This window comes from Danio aesculapii, chromosome 16 (assembly GCF_903798145.1).
Source record: "Danio aesculapii chromosome 16, fDanAes4.1, whole genome shotgun sequence".
In the NCBI taxonomy this organism is placed as follows: domain Eukaryota; kingdom Metazoa; phylum Chordata; class Actinopteri; order Cypriniformes; family Danionidae; genus Danio; species Danio aesculapii.
In genome coordinates this window covers 13277906-13298494 of record NC_079450.1, presented here as the reverse complement: position 1 = coordinate 13298494, position 20589 = coordinate 13277906, and the positions used below count along the sequence as shown (strand labels likewise).

The following is a 20589-nucleotide window of genomic DNA, read 5'->3' as shown; positions in this document are numbered from 1 at the left end:
AGCGAGGATGAAGAATGAGCTTCCTCCATTCGGCCTCTTTACTTTCTCTTTACTTCTTTACTTCTTTTGTGGAGTAAGAAAATAGTGGAAACCCACTCCACTGACATCCATTATGTTTGTTAAGATTTGTTTCAGAACTATTTCTAAATTCAGTTCTAATTTCCAGCAAACGAATAAATGAACAATAATAACGAAGCGTGAAAACGGAGTTATTTCCAAACACACGTCCTATTCTTATTCCCCATACAGTGATGCATACATCTTCAAAACCCGACAGGTGGACAAATCTAAACTTATTTTTATTAAACAAATATAAATATACACATAATAAATAATACAGCTAATAATAATATTACACAAATGCAAATTGTCATGAATAAACTGAAAAAAAGCCCCCCGACATGAAGGCATGGAAGCAGTGTTTTTATATTTATGTAGAAAACAATAATTTCGTAACATTTTAATCCTTCATTTTTTCTTTATATGTAAAAATATTTGTGTATTTCTGTACATCCTGTGTGTATTTAGCAATGTGTTTAGCAATGTGGACCTGCATATGCGCACAACTGATGCGCACTGTGCTGGACTTTAGACCAGCTTTTAGTTGGTCAATGGTGTGGTCTATTTCAGTTTCCAACAATGCGCCTTAACACACCTTCTTTATAGACCAGCACATCCATGAGTTCAAAGAGTAGCACAAATGGATTCGCTATTTAAACAATGGGGTGCAAAACATGAAAATTAAGGTTTGCGTTAGTCGGAAAATGGCAACAAATCACGCCATACATGTCTTAAGCATTATTGCGCCAGGTGTATGATAGGGCCCTTAAAGTTTGTCTGCCTTCAACCACTCCCAGAGGTAGTTGAAATCTAATTGGAGTTGATTTGTTTCATATATTTAGCCCTTTCAAACTGTATTCTAACCCAGGGGTTCCCTAACTTTTCAGCCTGCAACCCCCAAAATAACGATTCCAGTGACTTGCGACACCCACTATCCTTGGAGGTGGTTATAAACATACAAAGATTGCACACAAAGGTGCAATAGGAACTATATAAACACGAACATATTGACAACACAAAAAAGTGCAACAGTCTAACAACCCCATAATTTTTTGAAGTCATTATTCATTTACTTAATTTAATATTAACTGGCTTTTTATTTGTGTGTTGTTTATTTGTATGTTGTTTTTATGTAACTATTAAATACTATTTTTTATCTACTGTAGGTTATGGATAAATATAGTAATTCTAATAGTTTATTTAAATATATACAGGGTTCATACACATTTTTACTACTAAATTCCATGACTTTTCCATGATTTTTTTAAGACTTTCAAGTCCATTTTCATGACCTGATGTTTCATGCAATGTCAACATATGCGTGATAAAAGATAAACAATGCATGTTCAAATTTATTACAGCATATCGTAAAACAAGCAACAATCTATTCAGTTTAAATGTATATTTATGTCAAATTGATTTAGATAATGCTTACACCACACTAATAATGTAAGAAAAAAAGAAGTAAAGACAACTAACCTTTATTCAAGTATATAGATATCTGCTTTCCATGACTTTTACAAAACTTTGTGGGTTTTTGTTTTTCCAAAACTTTTTCAGGCCTGGAAAATGCCATGTCAAAATTCCATGACTTATCCAGGTTTTCCATGACTGTATGAACCCTGTCTATAAGATTTTTGGAAATCACCAAGCGACCCCTCTCGAAACTCTCCAGAGGGTCCCGACTCCCACTTTGGGAACCACAGTTTTAATCAACCATTATGGGACGTGTTATTGAAGCATGCTGGCCACATGGTATTTAAACATTGCAATCTGAAATAGTTTGGTTTGAAGATTTAAATATTTTAAAAGCACAATGTTTTCTTAACGGTCCAGAAACATACAGTTGAAGTCAGAATTATAAGCCCTCCAGTACATTTTTCCCCAATTTCTGTTTAACAGAAAGAAGACTTTTACTAAACACATTTCTAAACATAATAGCTTAAATAACTCATTCTTAGTAACTGATTTCTTTTATCTTTGCCATGATGACAGTACATAATATTGTACTAAATATTTTTTCAAGATTCAAGCATTCAGCTTAAAGTACAATTTAATAAGGTTAATTAGGCAAGTCATTGTATAATAGTGGTTTATTCTGTAAACTAGGGTTGCCTAAACTTTTTCTTATGAGGGGCCAAAAGCCAAACTTAATTGAGGCTAGTGAGCGGAAGGTAATTATAGTTGACATGAGTAATTTCCTAATTTAACTAATAATATTAAAAAAAAGTAGAAAACATTGCTTTATATTAACTACTACAACAATTTTTTTTTTTACATTTTATAATGAAGTTCTTACAGTAAAAACAAAATAATTCAATTTATAACAGAATTACACTAGTTTCTGCCTTGATTGAGGAGTGACAGCATTTACTGCACAATATATTGTTTCAGCATCGATAATGCAATTTGATCATTGGCAATAGTCACATCGCGAGTATGAGTATTAAAATAACGCAATGTTGAGTCTGAATTAAAGTATTTTTTTTTGAGACTTGTGAGGGTTTGAAAAGCATTCAGGCATAAGAATGTACCGTTTGTTACTTTGAAAAATTAATAGCAATTACTTTTATGGAATTGTTTATAAAAAGAAGACTATGCAGTATTATTTTACATTTGATTATTCAATTACTTTGTACTTCAAAACATTCAGATATGTTTCTTTATTGAATTTATCTATGCTTGAAGATTATTATATTTCATGCACAGAATCTTCCTAATAAATCTAAAATGATAGATTCTTTACATTTATTCTCATCAACTCATCTAGTGAGACTGTATTCATATTGCAATATATATCGCAGAATATAATTTAAAAAAAATGCCAATATCATGAAGCCCTAGTATTTACATTTTAAAAACTCAGATTCATTTAAAACATTTAATTGAAACATTTAATTTCAGTTTGCTTTTTTCATAGCTTAGCAATAAAACCACCCCAATTCTATCATTCTTCCTCTCTTCTCAGATAGGATGGTGGGTCAAATTAAAGGTTACAATGAGCCAACTTTGGCCTGCAGGCCCTACTTTGGACATCTCTGCTGTAGACAAAAATTGCTTAAGGGGTCTAATAATATTGACCTTAAAATGCGTTTGATAAAAAAATGCTTTCTTTAAGCCGAAATAAAACAAATAAGACTTTCTCCAGAAGAAAAAACGTTATAGGTAATACTGTGAAAAATTCGTTGCTCTGTTAAACATCATTTCGCAAATAATTAAAAAAGAAAACAATATTCACAGGAGGGCAAATCATTTTGACTTTAACTGTACATTTTAAAACATATAAATGCAAACAAGCTTGTGTGTGGTGAGTGGTCTTACGTTACAGAGTCCCGGATCTTGCTGTCGATGATCTCTTTGTAGACAGCGGCAGACTGAACCTCCTCTAGTGGGCACATGATGCCGTACTCCTCACAGCCTTTTTCCAGAACCAGAGGGTCCGTCCGGTGAGGGTCAAACATGATGTTGTTGGGTGTCACCAGCAACACCCCACTAACAACACCCTGTGAAACAAGACACGAGTGCTGTGTATCAGATGTGTATCTTTTTGAGATGTAATATAATGCTTGGTTCACACCAAAAGCAAAATTGCACATGTAGATTACATAGTCTATGCAAACAAATTTCCACCAGGTAGTGTGAATGATGTAGAATGTAAGACGCGTTTGCTGTAAACGCACAGAATTCAGTGTTCAAATAATTCGAAAACATCCCGTGAGTAAACTATAGCCAGTGAGACATTGCTCCACATTTGGTGTAAACCAAACAGAACTCTCAGGTATCCCCAGAATGTGTCTATGAAGTTTCAGCTCAAAATACCTCAAGGATAGTTTATTATACAATGCTGTAAATTACCCTTTTTGCCTGGTAGCAAAAAATACCAACCAGAGTAGGACATGTTCCTGGATCAACATCCATGTTGATCCTGGAACAACATTCCAATCAGCCAATCAGAATTAAGAGATATGTTTACCGTTTATGTTAAGATTAGGCTTACAGTTCTAGACTTCTTGCACTTCTACATGATTACTATCCAACTATTATTCCCCTGTGATTTTGGAAAAGATTTACAGTTATGTTTGGGTTTAGGGGTAGGGAATAGGTAAGGATTACATTTTTTAAACAAAAAATGATGTTCTAGGATCAACATAGATGTTAATCCAGGATCGCATCGTACTTGGAAAACTCCTGACGCGCTAGCAAAAACAGACTGCTTTTGTGTCTCTCTTTAAATGTAAACGAGTTGCTGCTCCCTGTCCCCTTTAAAGAAGAGGGTGGAGCCTTAACAGCCTGTGCCTTGTTTTTCAACCACAATAACAAACAAAACATCTGCATGTACTTTGATGGCTTGTCAGTTTAAATTTCTGATATACAGTTTTCTGAATACACATGTAACACGGTGCATTGTGTTCAACACAATGTCAATTAGAGGTGTGGACCTACACAGGTCTCACGGTTCAGTTACAATCGTCATGCCATCGATTCGGCTCAATTCTATATCTAGGTGCATCATGGTGGATTGACGATGCTTTCCACACTGTAAAAAATGCAGGGTTCCATACAATTTATTCATGTTGTCCCAACTCAAATTGATTAAGTTAACTTAACACTTTTAACAAATTTATGTGGATTAAACATAAAAAAATTAAGTTGTCCCAATGAAATCTCAAGAATCAGCTAATTTTAAATGAGTTTGAACGAGCAAAAAAACATTTTTTTGAGTGCATGCACAATTTTATATTTTCTTCACATCACAATAATTCTTGTATTAAAATATGTAAATATATTTATATTTACACACTACTTGTAATACAATTTTGTCCTTTAATACAGTCAGATATATAAACGGTACCTTTAAAAACTCAAGTACATGCACAACACAAGCACATGTACAACAACAACACAAGCATTTATAGCAAATAAACCAATATAAATATCCCGCTCTCTTACGGAGCCTTGTGAGCTCATTCTTAAACCCGTATGATTGGTCAAGCACTCAACAGAAAGGCGCTGTTCACCGGTGATAAACACTGATAAATGGCAGCGGCGATCACAGCTGATCCATGTTAGATATAGTGGAGAAAACTCTGCAGATACGCGCTTGTGTCTGTATCCAGAGAGGAGAGGAAAAGTCATGCCAGCAGGTCAAATGGGCCACAGTGAGAGAGAGAGAAAAGGAGTACTTTCATTTTCTCAATCGCAGTGAAATAGGGGCTTCTGGTGTAAGTGTCAGTGAAAGACTGATCCAGCAAACACACACGCAGGGAAATTGTGCACGGTTTCTGCAATATTAAGTAGTTAGAGTGTTGTAAATACTCATGCTCGCCTCCCTCGCCATAGTAAGCTACGGCGACATAGCGCATATGAGATACACTCTGTAACACATTTATACATTTTGATGTTAATATTTTGTGAATGTGGGCACACAATAAAAAAATGTGTATAAAACATAAGAACCTTTTAGTATGGCCAGAGAGTTAATTCAGTTAATGATTAAAACAGTTCTGAATTGTTGTTTGAACAATTAATTAAAGTAACTGGGTCACGGGTCACCACTTGTTGTTGGTGAATCACGGCAGACTGGTCACGCAGTAGCACAAACTGCAAATTCACTCTACAAGTGCTAAGGTGAATGTGAGTGCACGAGTGTTTTGACAGTGTGAAAGAAAATCAACTCAGTGCTAACATTATTACACTCGTCAGGCATTGAGTATTCACTAAGGAGAACAGATCAGTACTGGAGACAGAAGCTCAACACCTACACTTTAAGCAAAACTTGGAGCTCCTCGCTGTTTTGCAGTCTTTTGTTTCCCCCAGAGGATGGCAGAAAAAGCAGGGGTCCTGATAATGACTAACCTGAGGACTCCTTCATGAGTTAACTTTGTGCAACTTTGCCACGAGAAAAGTCAAAACGCTGACTCACCTTGCCGTCTGTGATGTACTTGCAGTTGATTTTGAGGAACTTCTCTGTCAGTGCTTCTTCTTCCTCTGAGGTGGAGGAAACCACACGGGAGGAGCGCAGGGCAGAGAGGATTGGAGGAGCGGGAGCATCGGAGCGAGGAGGACCATTCGAATCCTGAGAGACAGAGATGGGACAGATTATCAATTAAGAAATGGCAGATGCTAACAAACATCAAAGCATTAAACAATAATCAGGTACACCGTGGCTCAAAAACAATGCTCAATTGGTAGTAAGGGACCCAAAATGTGCTTTGAAAAATCAGGCACCATTATCCTGAACAGTTGACACAAGGCAAGAAGAATCCTTAAGGTCTTTGCACACTGAAGTCTGAAATTTTCATTTGTCAAAAATTTGTCACATACACAAACCTTGCACATTGATTACGATGCGTAATTATTAGTCCATTCCAAAGTCAATTCAAAGTATACTTCTTCAAAGTAGAAAAAGGAAGAGGAATAGGCTGCATATTGTGTTCATCCAATACTGCATAGAGAGGAAGGAGAATCCTGCTTATCCCAAATGCAAAGTTTATTTCAGGAAATTTGTGAAATTTTGATACATTGCTTGTAAGACTCCACACATTTCCAAAAGAAAACAAATCCAGGACAGAGACTGGCAGTACGTCAAAGGTATTGACAGACAATCAAGTGACTGCATTCTGTATTTTGCCTTTCACTTGTACACTCTCAGACTTTGTCAACAACCTTGTAGCGAATGAAAAGAATGCAGATGGCAATTATCATTTTCAATTCATTCTTAGTGTTTTGGTAGATTTCAATGAAGTACAATTCCTGCACTTTCCTACAAGATGTCTCCCATTAAGAGATCAGGCGTTCAGATGCTACAGTAGGTGGAGAGTATACGGTCTTTTGTAGAAGTTTGAAAACATTCAGAGTTTACACTACAAAAGCACAAAGCTAACTAAAGCGTTTTTTACTACCTTTCAAATTGGTTGAAAGTGGACTTAATTCATTTCATCTTTATTTCTACAGCCCTTTTACAATGTAGATTGTGTCAAAGCAGCTTCACATAGAAGTTCTAGTCAATTGAAACTGTCAGTCCAGTTTTCAGAGTTGAAGTTCAATTGAGTTCAGTTCAGTGTGGTTTAATTTTCACTGCTGAGAGTCCAAACACTGAAGAGCAAATCCATCGATGCACAGCTCCACAAGTCCCAAGCAAGACAGTGGCGAGGAACAGAACTTCATTAATTGACGAAAGTGAATAGAAAAAAAAATCTAGAGAGAAGCCAGGTTCAAAGCTTAAACTTAAGCTTAAAAGGTATTAGCCCCACCTTAAATCAGTATTAAGAGTCACCCCTATGTGAACGAACTGACAAAACGCATTGTAATAGAGTGGTTTCATTCCAGATCTAAAGTTTTCCCCTTCCAGAATGAATAAACTCAATTTTGAGAATCAATTCCTCACTGTCGTCGCAATTCTTTTAAAATTATTTACTCTAAAACCCCACCTAAAGCTAAATACTCAAAGAAAGCTCAATCAAGCACAAAACTTTAATTGCATGCATATCATACTAATACAGTGTTTCTCAACCATGTTTCTGGAGGACCACCAGCTCTGCATATTTTCCATAGGTGCACTCGATATCGCATTTCTATGGACTATTCTATGCCATTTTGTAGTATAAATAGTGTAAGTAGTGCGTTCACACTGAAAACTCTAAAAATAATAAGTGCAATTTAATTACCAGGATGATGCACTTATTCAAATGTTAAAAAGAAGTGTGGAATGTTGGACCATTCATGCACTCAACTGAAACTGCTTTGCTCACATAGCAGAAGGGACGGAGCTTTCGGCTGCTCATGTTGGTTTACTTTATTTATTTTGGATTGCGAAAGCAAAATTGTCCAACAAGAGTGATTATAGTGCCTCCTGATGGCGAATGTGGTTATACTCATGGCAGGTATTATTTGGCGGTTTGGACATTTATTTCACTAATTTGGCAACCGTCAAACATCATCAGGAAAACGGTTTGAATTTCCGCTTGGTGAAAAAAAACAACAACATTCTTTTTGGAATCGACACAGAGCCCTACATCTTAATGTCAAAACCAAGTGGCAACATCCTGCTCTCTCTCGTGAAGCTAAAATGAAAGTAACTGAAATCGCTATTCATCGAAATTTCGCTAGGCCTGGCTCCATAATATAGCACATTTCTATTGACCCCAGTGTTAGAATGTCCAACTTTACAGCAGGAAAAAAGGTGTTTTCAGCCTGGCACAAAAAACATATATATTTTGGTGTATATAGCTAATATTACTCTTCACGACACTCAGAGTCCACATTAACTACAGAACTGGATCAATCTGGGCATCAAAATGTTCCTATTGGTGCATAAATCATACTAATCCGGTCTAACACTGACCTCATCCTTCACTCACTGTGACGCAGGAAGCAGCACAAGACTCTTGGTATTGTGTGTGTGTGTGTGTGTGTGTTGGTGCAGGCATGAATACTCAGAGCCGACAGAGGGAGCACAGTGTGGGTGCTGGGTCTCCTGCAAACATGACCTCCATCCCACAGCTGTCTGACTTCCTCCTACAAACACACATAGACTAGACACACACACACACATCGCGCACGCACACACTACTTGAGCCTACTTGCGTAAACTGGCAGTGATGCGCCAATGCTGGGCTAGTGAGTGACCGCACAAGAGACCACTGACTCTTGTCTTTTCCCTTCTCTCCATCTGAATGCAGCAGAGGCATTGTTTACACCAGAAGATCCATCATAACACATTATGACACTTCTGTGAATTACTCACTACTAAAAACTCAGACAAATAGATTCTCATATTCAATAGTGCTTTTGAAGCCCACTGAGTCAAAATATTTTTTAAATTCATTTTCAGCAGACAGTGGAAAGCTAAAAACTAAATGTGTACTGATATGATGTTGATAAATGGGCTTATGGGACTTATAGCAGTATAATTTATATGCATATTTATATTTGCTTTAATAAAAACAAGTTTAGATTTCTCCATATGTCTCCAAATTTTCAAAAATAGCAAAAATCAAGAGAAACAAAAAATATATACATTTTTTTGTCGAAATGTTGTAGTTAAAATTTTTTTTACTACTGTGGTGGTTATGGAGGAGTGGAGAGCATGAGACTGATCCCTGTAAGACCCCAGTGACAGTGAGTCTTCGCATTGATCCTGAAGGGCCAGCCTGTACACCAGCCGGTGACCACTCCCAACTGCAGCATCTCCACGATGGACGTCCAGTGCTCTTCGGCACCTAGACTGCAGCTCTGCACAAGACGTTTGGCCAGAGGAGAAATGGTCGTGCCCAACTGAGCCTGGTTTCTCTTAAAGTTTTTTAATTCTTCACTTTCGCCAATTGGTTAAGTTTTTTCCTCGCCGCTGTCGCCACTGGCTTGCATGGTTCGGGACCTGTAGAGCTGCGCGTTGATGGATTTGCTCTTCAGTGTTTGGACACTCAGTAGTGATTATTAAAGTGATTATTACTATAATCTTCTATGTGAAGCTGCTTTGACACAATCTACATTGTAAAAGCGCTATACAAATAAAGATGAATTGAATTGAATTTGCTTGTTCTCTCCGTGTTGGCGTGGGTTTCCTCCGGGTGCTCCGGTTTCCCCCACAAGTCCAAAAACATGCGGTATAGGTAAGCTAAAATTGTCTGTAGTGTATGTGTGTGAATGAGTGTTTACAGATATTTCCTAGTGATGGGTTGCAGCTGGAAGGGCATCCGCTGCGTAAAACATATGCTGGATAAGTTGGTGGTTCATTCCGCTGTGGAGATCCCAGATTAATAAAGGGACTAAGCCAAAAAGAGAATGAATGAATGAACTGTGAAGAAGTCTTTGCTCTGTTAAACATCATTTGGAAAAAAAAATCATAATAAAAATAAAAATCACAGGAGGGCTAACAACTGTAAATAATAATTAGAACTCATTGCGAGTTCTTGTGTTGGGCTCTTAAAAATGAGAAATGGTTTTAAATGTGTCCATTCATTGCTTATAATTAAGCACAATCAGCATCAGAACACAACACCAGTCTTCAACACATTTTAAATTAATAATATTTATAATCCAAGCCTCATATCCTAACAAAATGTTCCCTGACATGTGCAGCGGCGGCCGTTTTATTTTCCTGCGCTCTGTCCTCAACATGGCAGATTCTGCACGGTGTGACAGAGCGGCCCACCCATCAGAGCCCAGAAAAAGCCACCAGAGTCAAAACATGCCTGGATGAAGTTAACACTCTCCACCTCCTCCAAACGCTGCTTCCCCTCCTTTGGCAGCCCAGGAAGGAGGCGTTCGTCTCGCACGCCGCCGGGAGGAAGGATGCCATCGGTGGAACGTGTAAAACAAACGCAAATAGCTCTGTGTATTTCCAGATCTCTGACGCCGTGTGCTGTTTATAGCTCTGTTCGTTATCAAAGCTGTTATTAACCGCCGGAATACAAAAGAACATGCAGTATTCTTGGGAAGATGGTGATTGTGGTATTTGGTAAAAGTTTAAAACTAATGATGTCTTCCCTGCAGTGGTTTATATAGGGTTTATGGATGGATAAACAGATGTGCATCCGAGTTTGGGATGTGGCATCTTGGCATTAAGCATTTTAGCTTGAACGTTCAAAATGCGCATAAAATAGGTGGATGGAAATATTGTGTTTTTAGGAAGGTCTACAATTAGGCTGGTTAGGATCATCTCCGGCAGACACCAGTCAGAGAAACTTATTAAAGGCCTTGTGAAATAAAATGATAACTTTGTAGCTTTTAGTTCATGCAAGTTATACTGTATCCTAACCATAGACTGTAAAAGATATGGATGAAGTATATGTGATGTCACCTATAGGTTTCTGAAGAACCCAAAAGAAGCTACCAGTAGGCGTGGCCAACCGTTGCCATTTTGTTTGTGTGTCATCGCACCAACCAGGGGATACCAAACAAGGGCAAAGAGGTGGAGCGTGAGCAGAGCTACATACGCATGCTGCCGTTTTGCTAAGACAGGCTTTCCTATGGGAGAAACGTTTAATACCTCATTACCTGTGACTCGTTTGTGTTCTGACCACATGTGCTTGGTTGTATACTATACCAATAAAGTGTTTAGACTGTTAAAAACACTGTTGTAATACATTGACCCATTAAGCGTTGTTCTTATGACGTTTTTCTACAGAAGGAAAACGCGCATTACTTCCAAACACTTCAAATATAGTCTGTGTTAGTAAATGCAAGGCTATTTATAAAATCCAGGCATAACACTGTATGACAACACATCAGATGACTGTTCTAGAGCCTACAGCTAATCAATCTGTCAGATTCTGGAGTGTTTTACAGGTCTGAAGAACATTATAAATGACGAATGATCCTAAATAAAACAAATACATTTATAGAGATGGTGTATAAGTACATAATTTCACTCAGCTGGGAAAAGGAGGCCACGTAAATGGTTTATATGCACAATTAAGTGCACACAGCATGCCATATCATCTGATAATTGTAAGAAATAATTCCAAAAGGCAACTGACTGTGTAAAGCCACATAAAACAACACAAAAATTCAATGTATATGCAGAGTTCAGCGGCTAATCAGCTGGAATCAGCTGAGGTGATGTGACGGCGACCAGCGAGACCTAGCTGTCACTCAAGTGGCCACGCCCTTAATTATGCAGACTTAATATAACCTAATATAAAGGAAATGGATGAGTTATAAACAAACTCACCCCCCTCACAGTTGTCATGAAGGGTAATTTTAGCTATATGAACCAAAATCGTTTTTTTGTACCAGGCTGTAAACACCTTTTTTTCTGCTGTAAAGTTGGCCATTCTAACAGTGGGGTAAATAGAAATTTGCTCCCTATGAAGCCAGGACTAGCGGAATTTCGATGAATTGCAGTTTTTGTTACTTCCGTATTTGCTTCATGAGGGAGAGCGGGAGGTTGCCGCTTGATCCTAACCAGCCACGGCATGACAAGATTCCAGAGACAAGCACATTCATATGTCTTGCCCAAGACACTAACCAAACAAAAACATTCAACGCCACAGCCATCCAGAAGTGCAAAATTGTGCATTGCACTCGCAACTAAATGAACAGGTTTAAAATCTAAATAATAATACATATTAAACTTCATTATCATCATTAAGTGCATACTGAATGACTAATATAAGTAGTTCACAGCTCATGTTTAAATTATATGTACTTTATGCTAGTTGCTTTCAGTATGGCTATAAATATCACACAAAATGCCATTTAAACTCATATTAGAAACATTTAACAGCGAATAAAGCAGTAGCAGAGGTTATCAATGCCATAGCAGTTTATGCTAGTATGTTTATGCTGTCCAGCTGCAATGTTGCAGAAATAGAAACTGTTTCTAAAACCGAGGCTTTGTGTGTGACTCACACAGGTGGTTAGGAGGAAAAATTCCTTGCATGGAAATACCTTTGTGTCCTGACTGCATGCAGTGCAAAGATAAAGTATCAATGATGAAGCCATCTTATTCTAGTGCTAATACACTATAAGAAAAATATAAGTCTTCTTTACAGTACTAAAACATACAAATAAAAAGCAAGTTTTAATGTTATAATTGAAAATTTATATAGATAGTTACTGTCGTTTAACAAAAAAGTCATATACAGATCATAAATTAAATATCATTTTAATCATGTGTAACAGTTTTAAAAACATCTTTGTATAAATCAAAAATAATAACAATAATATATGTTTTTTTTACAAATTGCAACAGGTGGCTTACTCAATCCAGTCTGAAATTACTCAAAAAAAAAAAAAACCCACCCAAAACACAACTGTTTCCCAATTTGTTCTCTGTTCAAATGGAGGACGTTTATTGAACGCATTTGTCCCAGTATCCACCATTCAGTCTTAAGTGACTGACTCCAGCACAGGTGGTCAATTCATAAACAGCATTACACAGCAACAGATCACAGCAATCAATGCAACTCAATTACTCTGACACAAGGACTGATGGAGCACAGGCCAACACAGATCGCTTTACACACACACAAAACGATAAAGTCCAATGCACAAGAACAGCATCTTTGAACTGGGAAACACATGCTTTCTCCAAAACATCTCATGATTTTTTACCAAAGCACATCAAAGACACAGTGGGTCATTGAGTCCTCTGGCAGGGGGAAGTTTCTATCTGACATGGAGGAGGGAAAGAACATTTTTTTTAAAAAGTGTATGTGAATGTCCTCTAGGCCATCTGGAGCTTACCTACGCCGAGCTGGTTTTACACAATGATTCCAGCCTGGAGGAGATCGAAGAGGTCTGGGAGAAGGGCACTAACCTTGACTGTGTGTGGGTGTTTGACATCCATGTGATCATTAGATCCCCGCTGGACTGATCTCAACTCCATACACACACACACACACACACTTACAGTACTCTTAAAAGGACAGTTCATCCCGAAAAAGAATGTTAATATACTCATCCTCAAGCCATCTAGATTTACAGAGCCTTTTTTTTTCTTCAGTGGAACAGTAAAGAAGATATATATAGGCCTAATGATACATCAATGTCTCATGAAGTGAATTGATTGGTTTGTGCATGAAATAAAAACATATTTATTTACATTGTTAATACCTTTAATCCACAGCCTTACAAAACAGTTATACTGTGTGTTAATGACAGTTTGGAGCACATTACAGTGCATCTGGAAAGTATTCAAAGCGCTTCATTTTTTCCACATTTTTTATGTTACAGCCTTATTCCAAAATAGATTAAATTCATTTATTTCCTCAAAACTCTAAACACAATACCTCATAATGACAATGTGAAAAGATTTTTTGATGTACAGAAGTATTCACAGCCTTGGCCCAATACTTTGTTGATGCACCTTTGGCAGCAATTACAGCCTCAAGTCTTTTTGAGTATGATGCCACAAGCTTGGTCTTTGGGAATTTTTGCCCATTCCTCTTTGCAGTACCTCTCAAGCTCAATCAAGTTGGATGGGAAGCGACTGTGTACAGCCATTTTCAGATCTTTCCAGAGATGTTCAATAGGATTTAGGTCTGGGCTCTGGCTGGGCATTCACAGAGTTTTTGTGAAGCTACTCTATTGATATTTTGGCGGTGTGCTTTGGGTCATTGTCCTGCTGGAAGATGAATTGTCACCCCAGTCTGAGGTCAAGAGCACTCTGAAGCAGGTTTTTATTCAGGATGTCTCTGTACATTGCTGCATTAATCTTTCCCTCTATCCTGACTAGTCTTCCAGTTCCTGCTGCTGAAAAACATCCCCACAGCATGATGCTGCCACCACCATGCTTCACTGTAGGGATGGTATTAGCCTGGTGATGAGTGGTGCCTGGTTTTCTCCAAACGTAACGCCTGGCATTCACTCCAAAGAGTTCATTTTTAGTCTCATCAGATGAGTGTTGAATTTACCACATGTGGACTCCAATTAAGCTGCTGAAACATCTCGAGAACGATCAGTGGAAACAGAATGTACCTAAGCTCAATGCAGAGCTTCACGGCAAAGGATATGCATGTGATTTTTCAGGTTATTATTTTCAGTAAATTTGCAACAATTTCAAAAAATCTTTTTTCACATTGTCATTATGGGGTATTGTGTGTAGAATTTTGAGGAAATAAATGAATTTAATCCATTTTGGAATAAGGCTGTAACATAAAAATGTGGAAAAAGTAAAGCTATGAATACTATCCCGGAGCACTGTAATTGAGTGTGCTGCACTGTAGGTTGTAAATAATGCTCTGTTTCTTGCACAAACAAATTACTGTGTTTTATAAGACTCTCGCTGTATTGTCAGAAGCAACATGTTTTAATTTAACATTGCCTGCATCTGTGTTTTCTGATTGTTAAAGTGGCATTGACTAATTGTAAAGGAGCACAGATTTAGGCAGCTTCTTCTTTAATGTTTTCGTGAACACACCAAATGGATGACAGCTGATTGAAACAGGACAACGTGTTTTGCTCCTGCTCGGGAGGACATGTCTTTTCCACACCCATGGAGGGCAGCATCGGTTTTCTCATTCACAAAGGGAAACTCTGATGCATGTGTGCGAAGCATAAACAAAGCAGTACCAATATCGCCGTTACCGTTACTGTCAATAAAATATGCATTACTATAATTGAGAACACTGAAGCGGTTTTCTTGCAAACAGCGTCTCTCTTAGCCAAAGGACCTCTCTTTTTCTGTGAGAGAATTCATGAATGGGAGAGGAGCAACGCAACTGATGCGAGTAGGTCAAGTGATGATGACCAAAATGCGAATGTAGTGCCTCTGAGTTCCATTCATACTTCTGATATTCATACTGTGTAGAACATAGAACATAGAAATTAACGGCCGAATAGTACATTTAAATTCAAATGCAGTACCTACTGAGTAGTAGGTGATTTCGGACGCAGCCCAGGTTTATTAACCAACCATTTCAGACACTGCAAGAACTCATGCTACAATAGATATAATGAGAAAATGTGCTTTTTTTGCACTTGGATTGATGTAAATCTATTGTAGAACACAAACAAAATTATTAAAACAGCAATAGGAGTAATTTATAGACTTATGTGCATTAATCTGAAGCAGTAGGCGCTCAAAATCTCAACAGCTATGTTGTCCTTATAATGAGATATATACTGAGAATGAGTAACGCAACATAAGGATGCTGTCAGCTGACTCTGATATTAACTGAGATCATCAACGGCACTTTGAATTAAGTGTCATCTGTGAATTTGTTTATATGCAGCTGTTTACTGTGAAACATTACGACAACAACCTGCAGCCCCATCTGGTGACCAAAAACAGGTTCTGCAAGGGAGAAGACAAGTCGTCGCATTTTTAAAAGGGACCGTTTACCCAAGAATGAAAATTTGCCATTGATTTACTTGTGTTCAGACCATCTAAGATTATATACAACTCTTTTTCTTCACTAAAACATTAAGGAAGATGTGTAGCAAGTTAAAGGCAACCAGAACTTAGAGAGAACTTAAAAACACATACAGGCAAAACTAAATCCGGTTTATAACGCTTTAAAATGATGGTCCATTAGTTAATATATTTATTAACCTGAACAAACTATTTATAATGGGTTTATTACAGTATTTATTCATGTTTGCTAATGTTATTCAAGTTAAATAATGCTAGCTCACAGTGCATTAATTAGTTAACAAGCACAACTTTAAACTTTAATAATGCATTAATGTATGATCAATATGATCAATAAATGCTTTACAAGATTATTCATACTTGGTTAATGTCAAATACATTAACTAATGAATCATTATTCTAAAGTGCTACCCAAAACCCATGGCTGCTGACGATACTTTGAAGTCAAACTATCAGTGTGTGCAAGAAACCGAACATTTACCACTATATTACCTTTAATTCAAAGAAATAGGTGTCTACTTGGAGATGTTTTGGTACTTAGATTCAGAAATGATTTGTTTCTATGGCAACGCTCAAGATCCCAAAATGGCTCTGGATGTGGCTTTGTTGTTATTGACAGCTTAATACTTCATCACTACGTTAATTTATATCTGTATGCTCCAGCATTATCCAGGAAACACGGTATATATGGATTCAAAAAGAACTATTCCTCGTATTCAAAGCTGTATTGATGTATTACAGATCAATACAAAGCTGTAAAGATGTATTTTAAAATGTAAAGATGCGTCTTTAGTGTCACGCGATCCTTCAGAAATCACTCATTATGACAGTCTGGTGCAACAACAAATATTTCTTAATATTGTGGATGCTAATAATTCTTTGAAAAATGTAGACTGTAAAGCATGAAGGGTTCCACCCAATTTATTTATGTCGTCCAAACACAAATCAAATAGGTTAACATAAATTTAAGTGGATTGAACCTAAAACAATTAAGTTTCCCGTAAAAAAAATTGTGTTGTTTCAGCTAATTTTAAATGAGTAGTTTAAACAAGCAGCTAACATAATCACTTACCTGAAATAGAAACACTGCATATTGTTCATGCCTTTTAAAGGGATAGTTCATCCAAAAATAAAAATTTAATTACTATTTACTCTCTCTCAGGTGGTTCCAAACCTTTGAGTTTCTTTTGAACACAAAAGAAGATATTTTGAAGAATGCTGAAACCTGTAACGATTAACCTTCATAGTAAGAAAAACATATACTGGAACCTAAATTGGTTTGGAATAATTCAAAGGTGTGTAAATTATGACAGAACTTTCATTTTTGGGTGAACTATACCTTTAAAGGTGCAGTATGTAAGTTTGACACCCAGTGGTTGAATTAGGTGTTGCACCCCTGGTTCAAAGCACACGCAAGAGCAGGTTGCCAGATTAATGACATCAACAACGGCTGATTTAAATCATGTTTTAAATAAAAGCAATGACATGCAATAGAAGGAATATTTTCCATATTAAAAGAAACTTTGTCCTAACCAACACCTGAAATGTCGATTTTAGAAACATTTTCCATTTCTTGCAGCTGAACAACAGAAAACTGACAATGATCACCTCAGGTACACCTCATGTGCTTTATTCAGTGTTAAATGCTAAAAATGTGAGTTTGGATGCCATTTTACCTGACATTTACTGCAATCCTACTGAAAGGAGCAGCAGATAGTTCACCTCAGATCTTGAAAATAAAATAAACCATTTGAAATTGAACTTTAGAACTGTGACTCAGTGTAAACCAACATATATCAGTGATTCAGCATGTACATTTAATTATGTTAAAGAGGTTTAATATGTGTTAATTTCATTATAAACCTTACCATTACGTTAAAGTGCAGTAAGTGCACTATTCTGTGCTTCTAAAAGGCTATTTTTTAATTTCTGTCGTGTTTTATCTGGTGTAAACAGCCACATTGCTTATCACTGCAAATCTCCTCATGTAGCGTGTTGTTGGGTCACATGGTTACAATGTAACCTGCTCACCTAATGTTAACGTTCGTAATATTTATACTATTTGCTAATTAATAACCTCATGTGGAACTATAATCTGCATCTAATTTCAGAGCCTGCAACTGTCTACCTGAAGTCATATTTCGGTCACAGACACACACTTTGAGAGCAACCCTGGGTGCTGAAATATAATTGGCTAATGTGGCAGTGGGCAGATTAAAAGAACCAAAACAAAGACAGACGTTCCGGCACGTAACACACATTTTCAAAGCAGAATATCTGACTTCAGCATTGTTTTTCAGATAAACAAGAATGTTCACTTAGCATGTTTCTTAAATATCTGCAAACATATGATGGTATTTTTATGCTTTAGAAGAGTCAAAAATGTACATACAGCACCTTTAATGAGTCTCTGCACTACTCATTTCAAGTAAAGAAAACTTTTGAATGGTAAACATCAAAAAGGTCAAATCCAAGTCACCAGTGAGTCCAAACCCCCCCCATGATCACCACATGACCAGAAAAGTTTTATGATGTCATTGACCAAAGCAAAGCACCACACGAGTTTCTGGGCATCAAATCAGACCAGTAAGACTGGGACAAAGTCACCTTTCCTTGTGTCAGCCAACACCAGCAGCCACTGGTAATTAACACTGGCCATCGCTTTAACAAACACACGCACACACTCTGCCAGTCTCTCACTCACTCTCATTTTTTTTTTCTTCTTGTGACGCAGACTAAATTTAGCATCCAGCAGGAAGGGAGGGTGAGATCAGGATGATATGAGGCAAAAGGAGAAGCAATTCAAAGTCACCAGATTTTAGAGTCAAAGATGTTTGATTATCGACACACAAACTGATTTACGCTGATGATGATTATACTACCAAGACCTGCCCACTTCCGAGAAGACCATGTGACTATATATACAGTTAAAGTCAGAATTATTAGCGCCCCTGAATTATTAGCTCCCCTGTATTTTTCCCCAATATCCGTTTAACAGAAAGAAGATTTATTCAACACATTTCTAACTACTGATTTCTTTCATCTTTGCCATGATGATGGTAAAAAATATTTGACTAGATATTTTTCCAGATATTCAGATTAAAGTGCAATTTAAAGGCTAAACGGGGTTAATTAGGGAAGTTAGGGTAATTAGGCAAGTATTGTATAATGATGGTTTGTTCTGTAGAAAATTGAAAAATAAAATTGCTATTAGAGAGCTAATAATACTCGCATTAAAATGGTTTTAAAAATTAAAACCTTTTTATTCTAGCCGAAATAAAACTAAGACTTTCTCCAGAAGAATTTTTTTTTATCAGACATGCTGTGAAAATTTCCCTGCTCTGATAAACGTAATTTAGGAAATGTTACAGGAGGGCTTATCATTCTAACTTTAACTGTATGATTATATGACTATGAATATATTAGTGTAAGTCAAGCAATTGTCTTGTTTATATGAATTCATGAACGCAATAACAGCTATTCAGAAATTGAATGGAGAATGGAGTGTAAAACATGACTACCAAAAGAATTTAATAAAAAATAAAGGAAAGAAAACAATAACCATAAACACAACATAAATATATACATTTAATATGTAAACATTTATTACAAGTAATTATAGAAGTATAAAGATTTACTTTACATACAGTTCAAGTCAGAATTATTAGCCCTCCTGAATTATTAGACCCATGTGTAATTCTTCCCAAATTTCTGTTTAATGGAGAGGATTTTTTTTAAACCCATTTCTAAACATAATGGTTTTAACAATTAATCTCTAATAACTGATTTCTTTTGTTTGTCATGATGACAGTATATAATATTTTTCAAGACAATATATTTTTTGGCCAGGAAAAAAATAAAAAAATAAAAGAATAAATCACTAGAGGGTTAATCATTCTGACATTCAGACATACAATGTACCTATAGGAGTATGATGATATGATTATGCATATATATTAGCATAAATCAAGCAATTGTCTTGTTTATATGAATATAAATCTAACCTAATATTATCATCTTATAATGTTGTGTGCCTGCTGGGCAATAACTAAATACACTACAGAATGTTACGTTTACACACATCAGTATATGCATATTTATGAATTGATACCATTCTAAATATGCATTTAATATGTAAACATTTATTACAAATAACTACTGAATAAAATCAATATAAACAAAATGCATTGCAGTTTTTACATATGTTCATAGAAGTATAAACATTTACTTTACGATATATTTATATTAGGGTTAAGTCGATAGACGATGCCATCGTCCATCGCCGATGGCCAATAGACATCACGATGCTGAGCCGGCATCGCGATCCTCCACCCCACCCCCATTGCAGCAGCAACCCGCTTGCGGAAAATACACACTCGGGTCCCATTTACAATAATATGTCTTAGTTTTAAAATGGCATTTTAGAACGAGACCGATCCACATCCACACTGGCGTTTCACCTAGCATTTCTGAACACCCCTCCATCCACATTACTGCTGAAAATGCACATCACGTGACCACATGTACGCAAACACGCACACACATTCTGGCATGAGCTGCAGTGTATGCGCACGTCTGAGCTCCAGGCAGTCAAATGGTGCTTTGAGCACAAAACCCCCAGAGAGCGGTGCACGTCAGACAGTTTATCAAGGATGTACTGCTGGATCGCGTCTCACTATAGTTGTTAAATTTGATATTTAATTCAGCTT

The 20589-nt window shown here is 36.8% G+C and overlaps 1 protein-coding gene across 4 annotated transcripts in view; it reads right to left on the bottom strand.

Moving 5' to 3' along the window:
• The window catches only part of oxr1a (oxidation resistance 1a), a 305739-nt gene that overhangs the window by 47531 nt on the left and 237619 nt on the right, over window positions 1–20589 (bottom strand). For all 4 annotated transcript variants that reach the window (XM_056474694.1, XM_056474693.1, XM_056474695.1 and 1 more), the window contains 2 exons: window positions 5984–6136; window positions 3382–3563 (listed from right to left, as the gene is read on the bottom strand). In XM_056474694.1, coding sequence (XP_056330669.1) covers window positions 3382–3563; window positions 5984–6136 — 335 coding nt within the window. The remainder of the gene's footprint in view (window positions 1–3381; window positions 3564–5983; window positions 6137–20589) is intronic.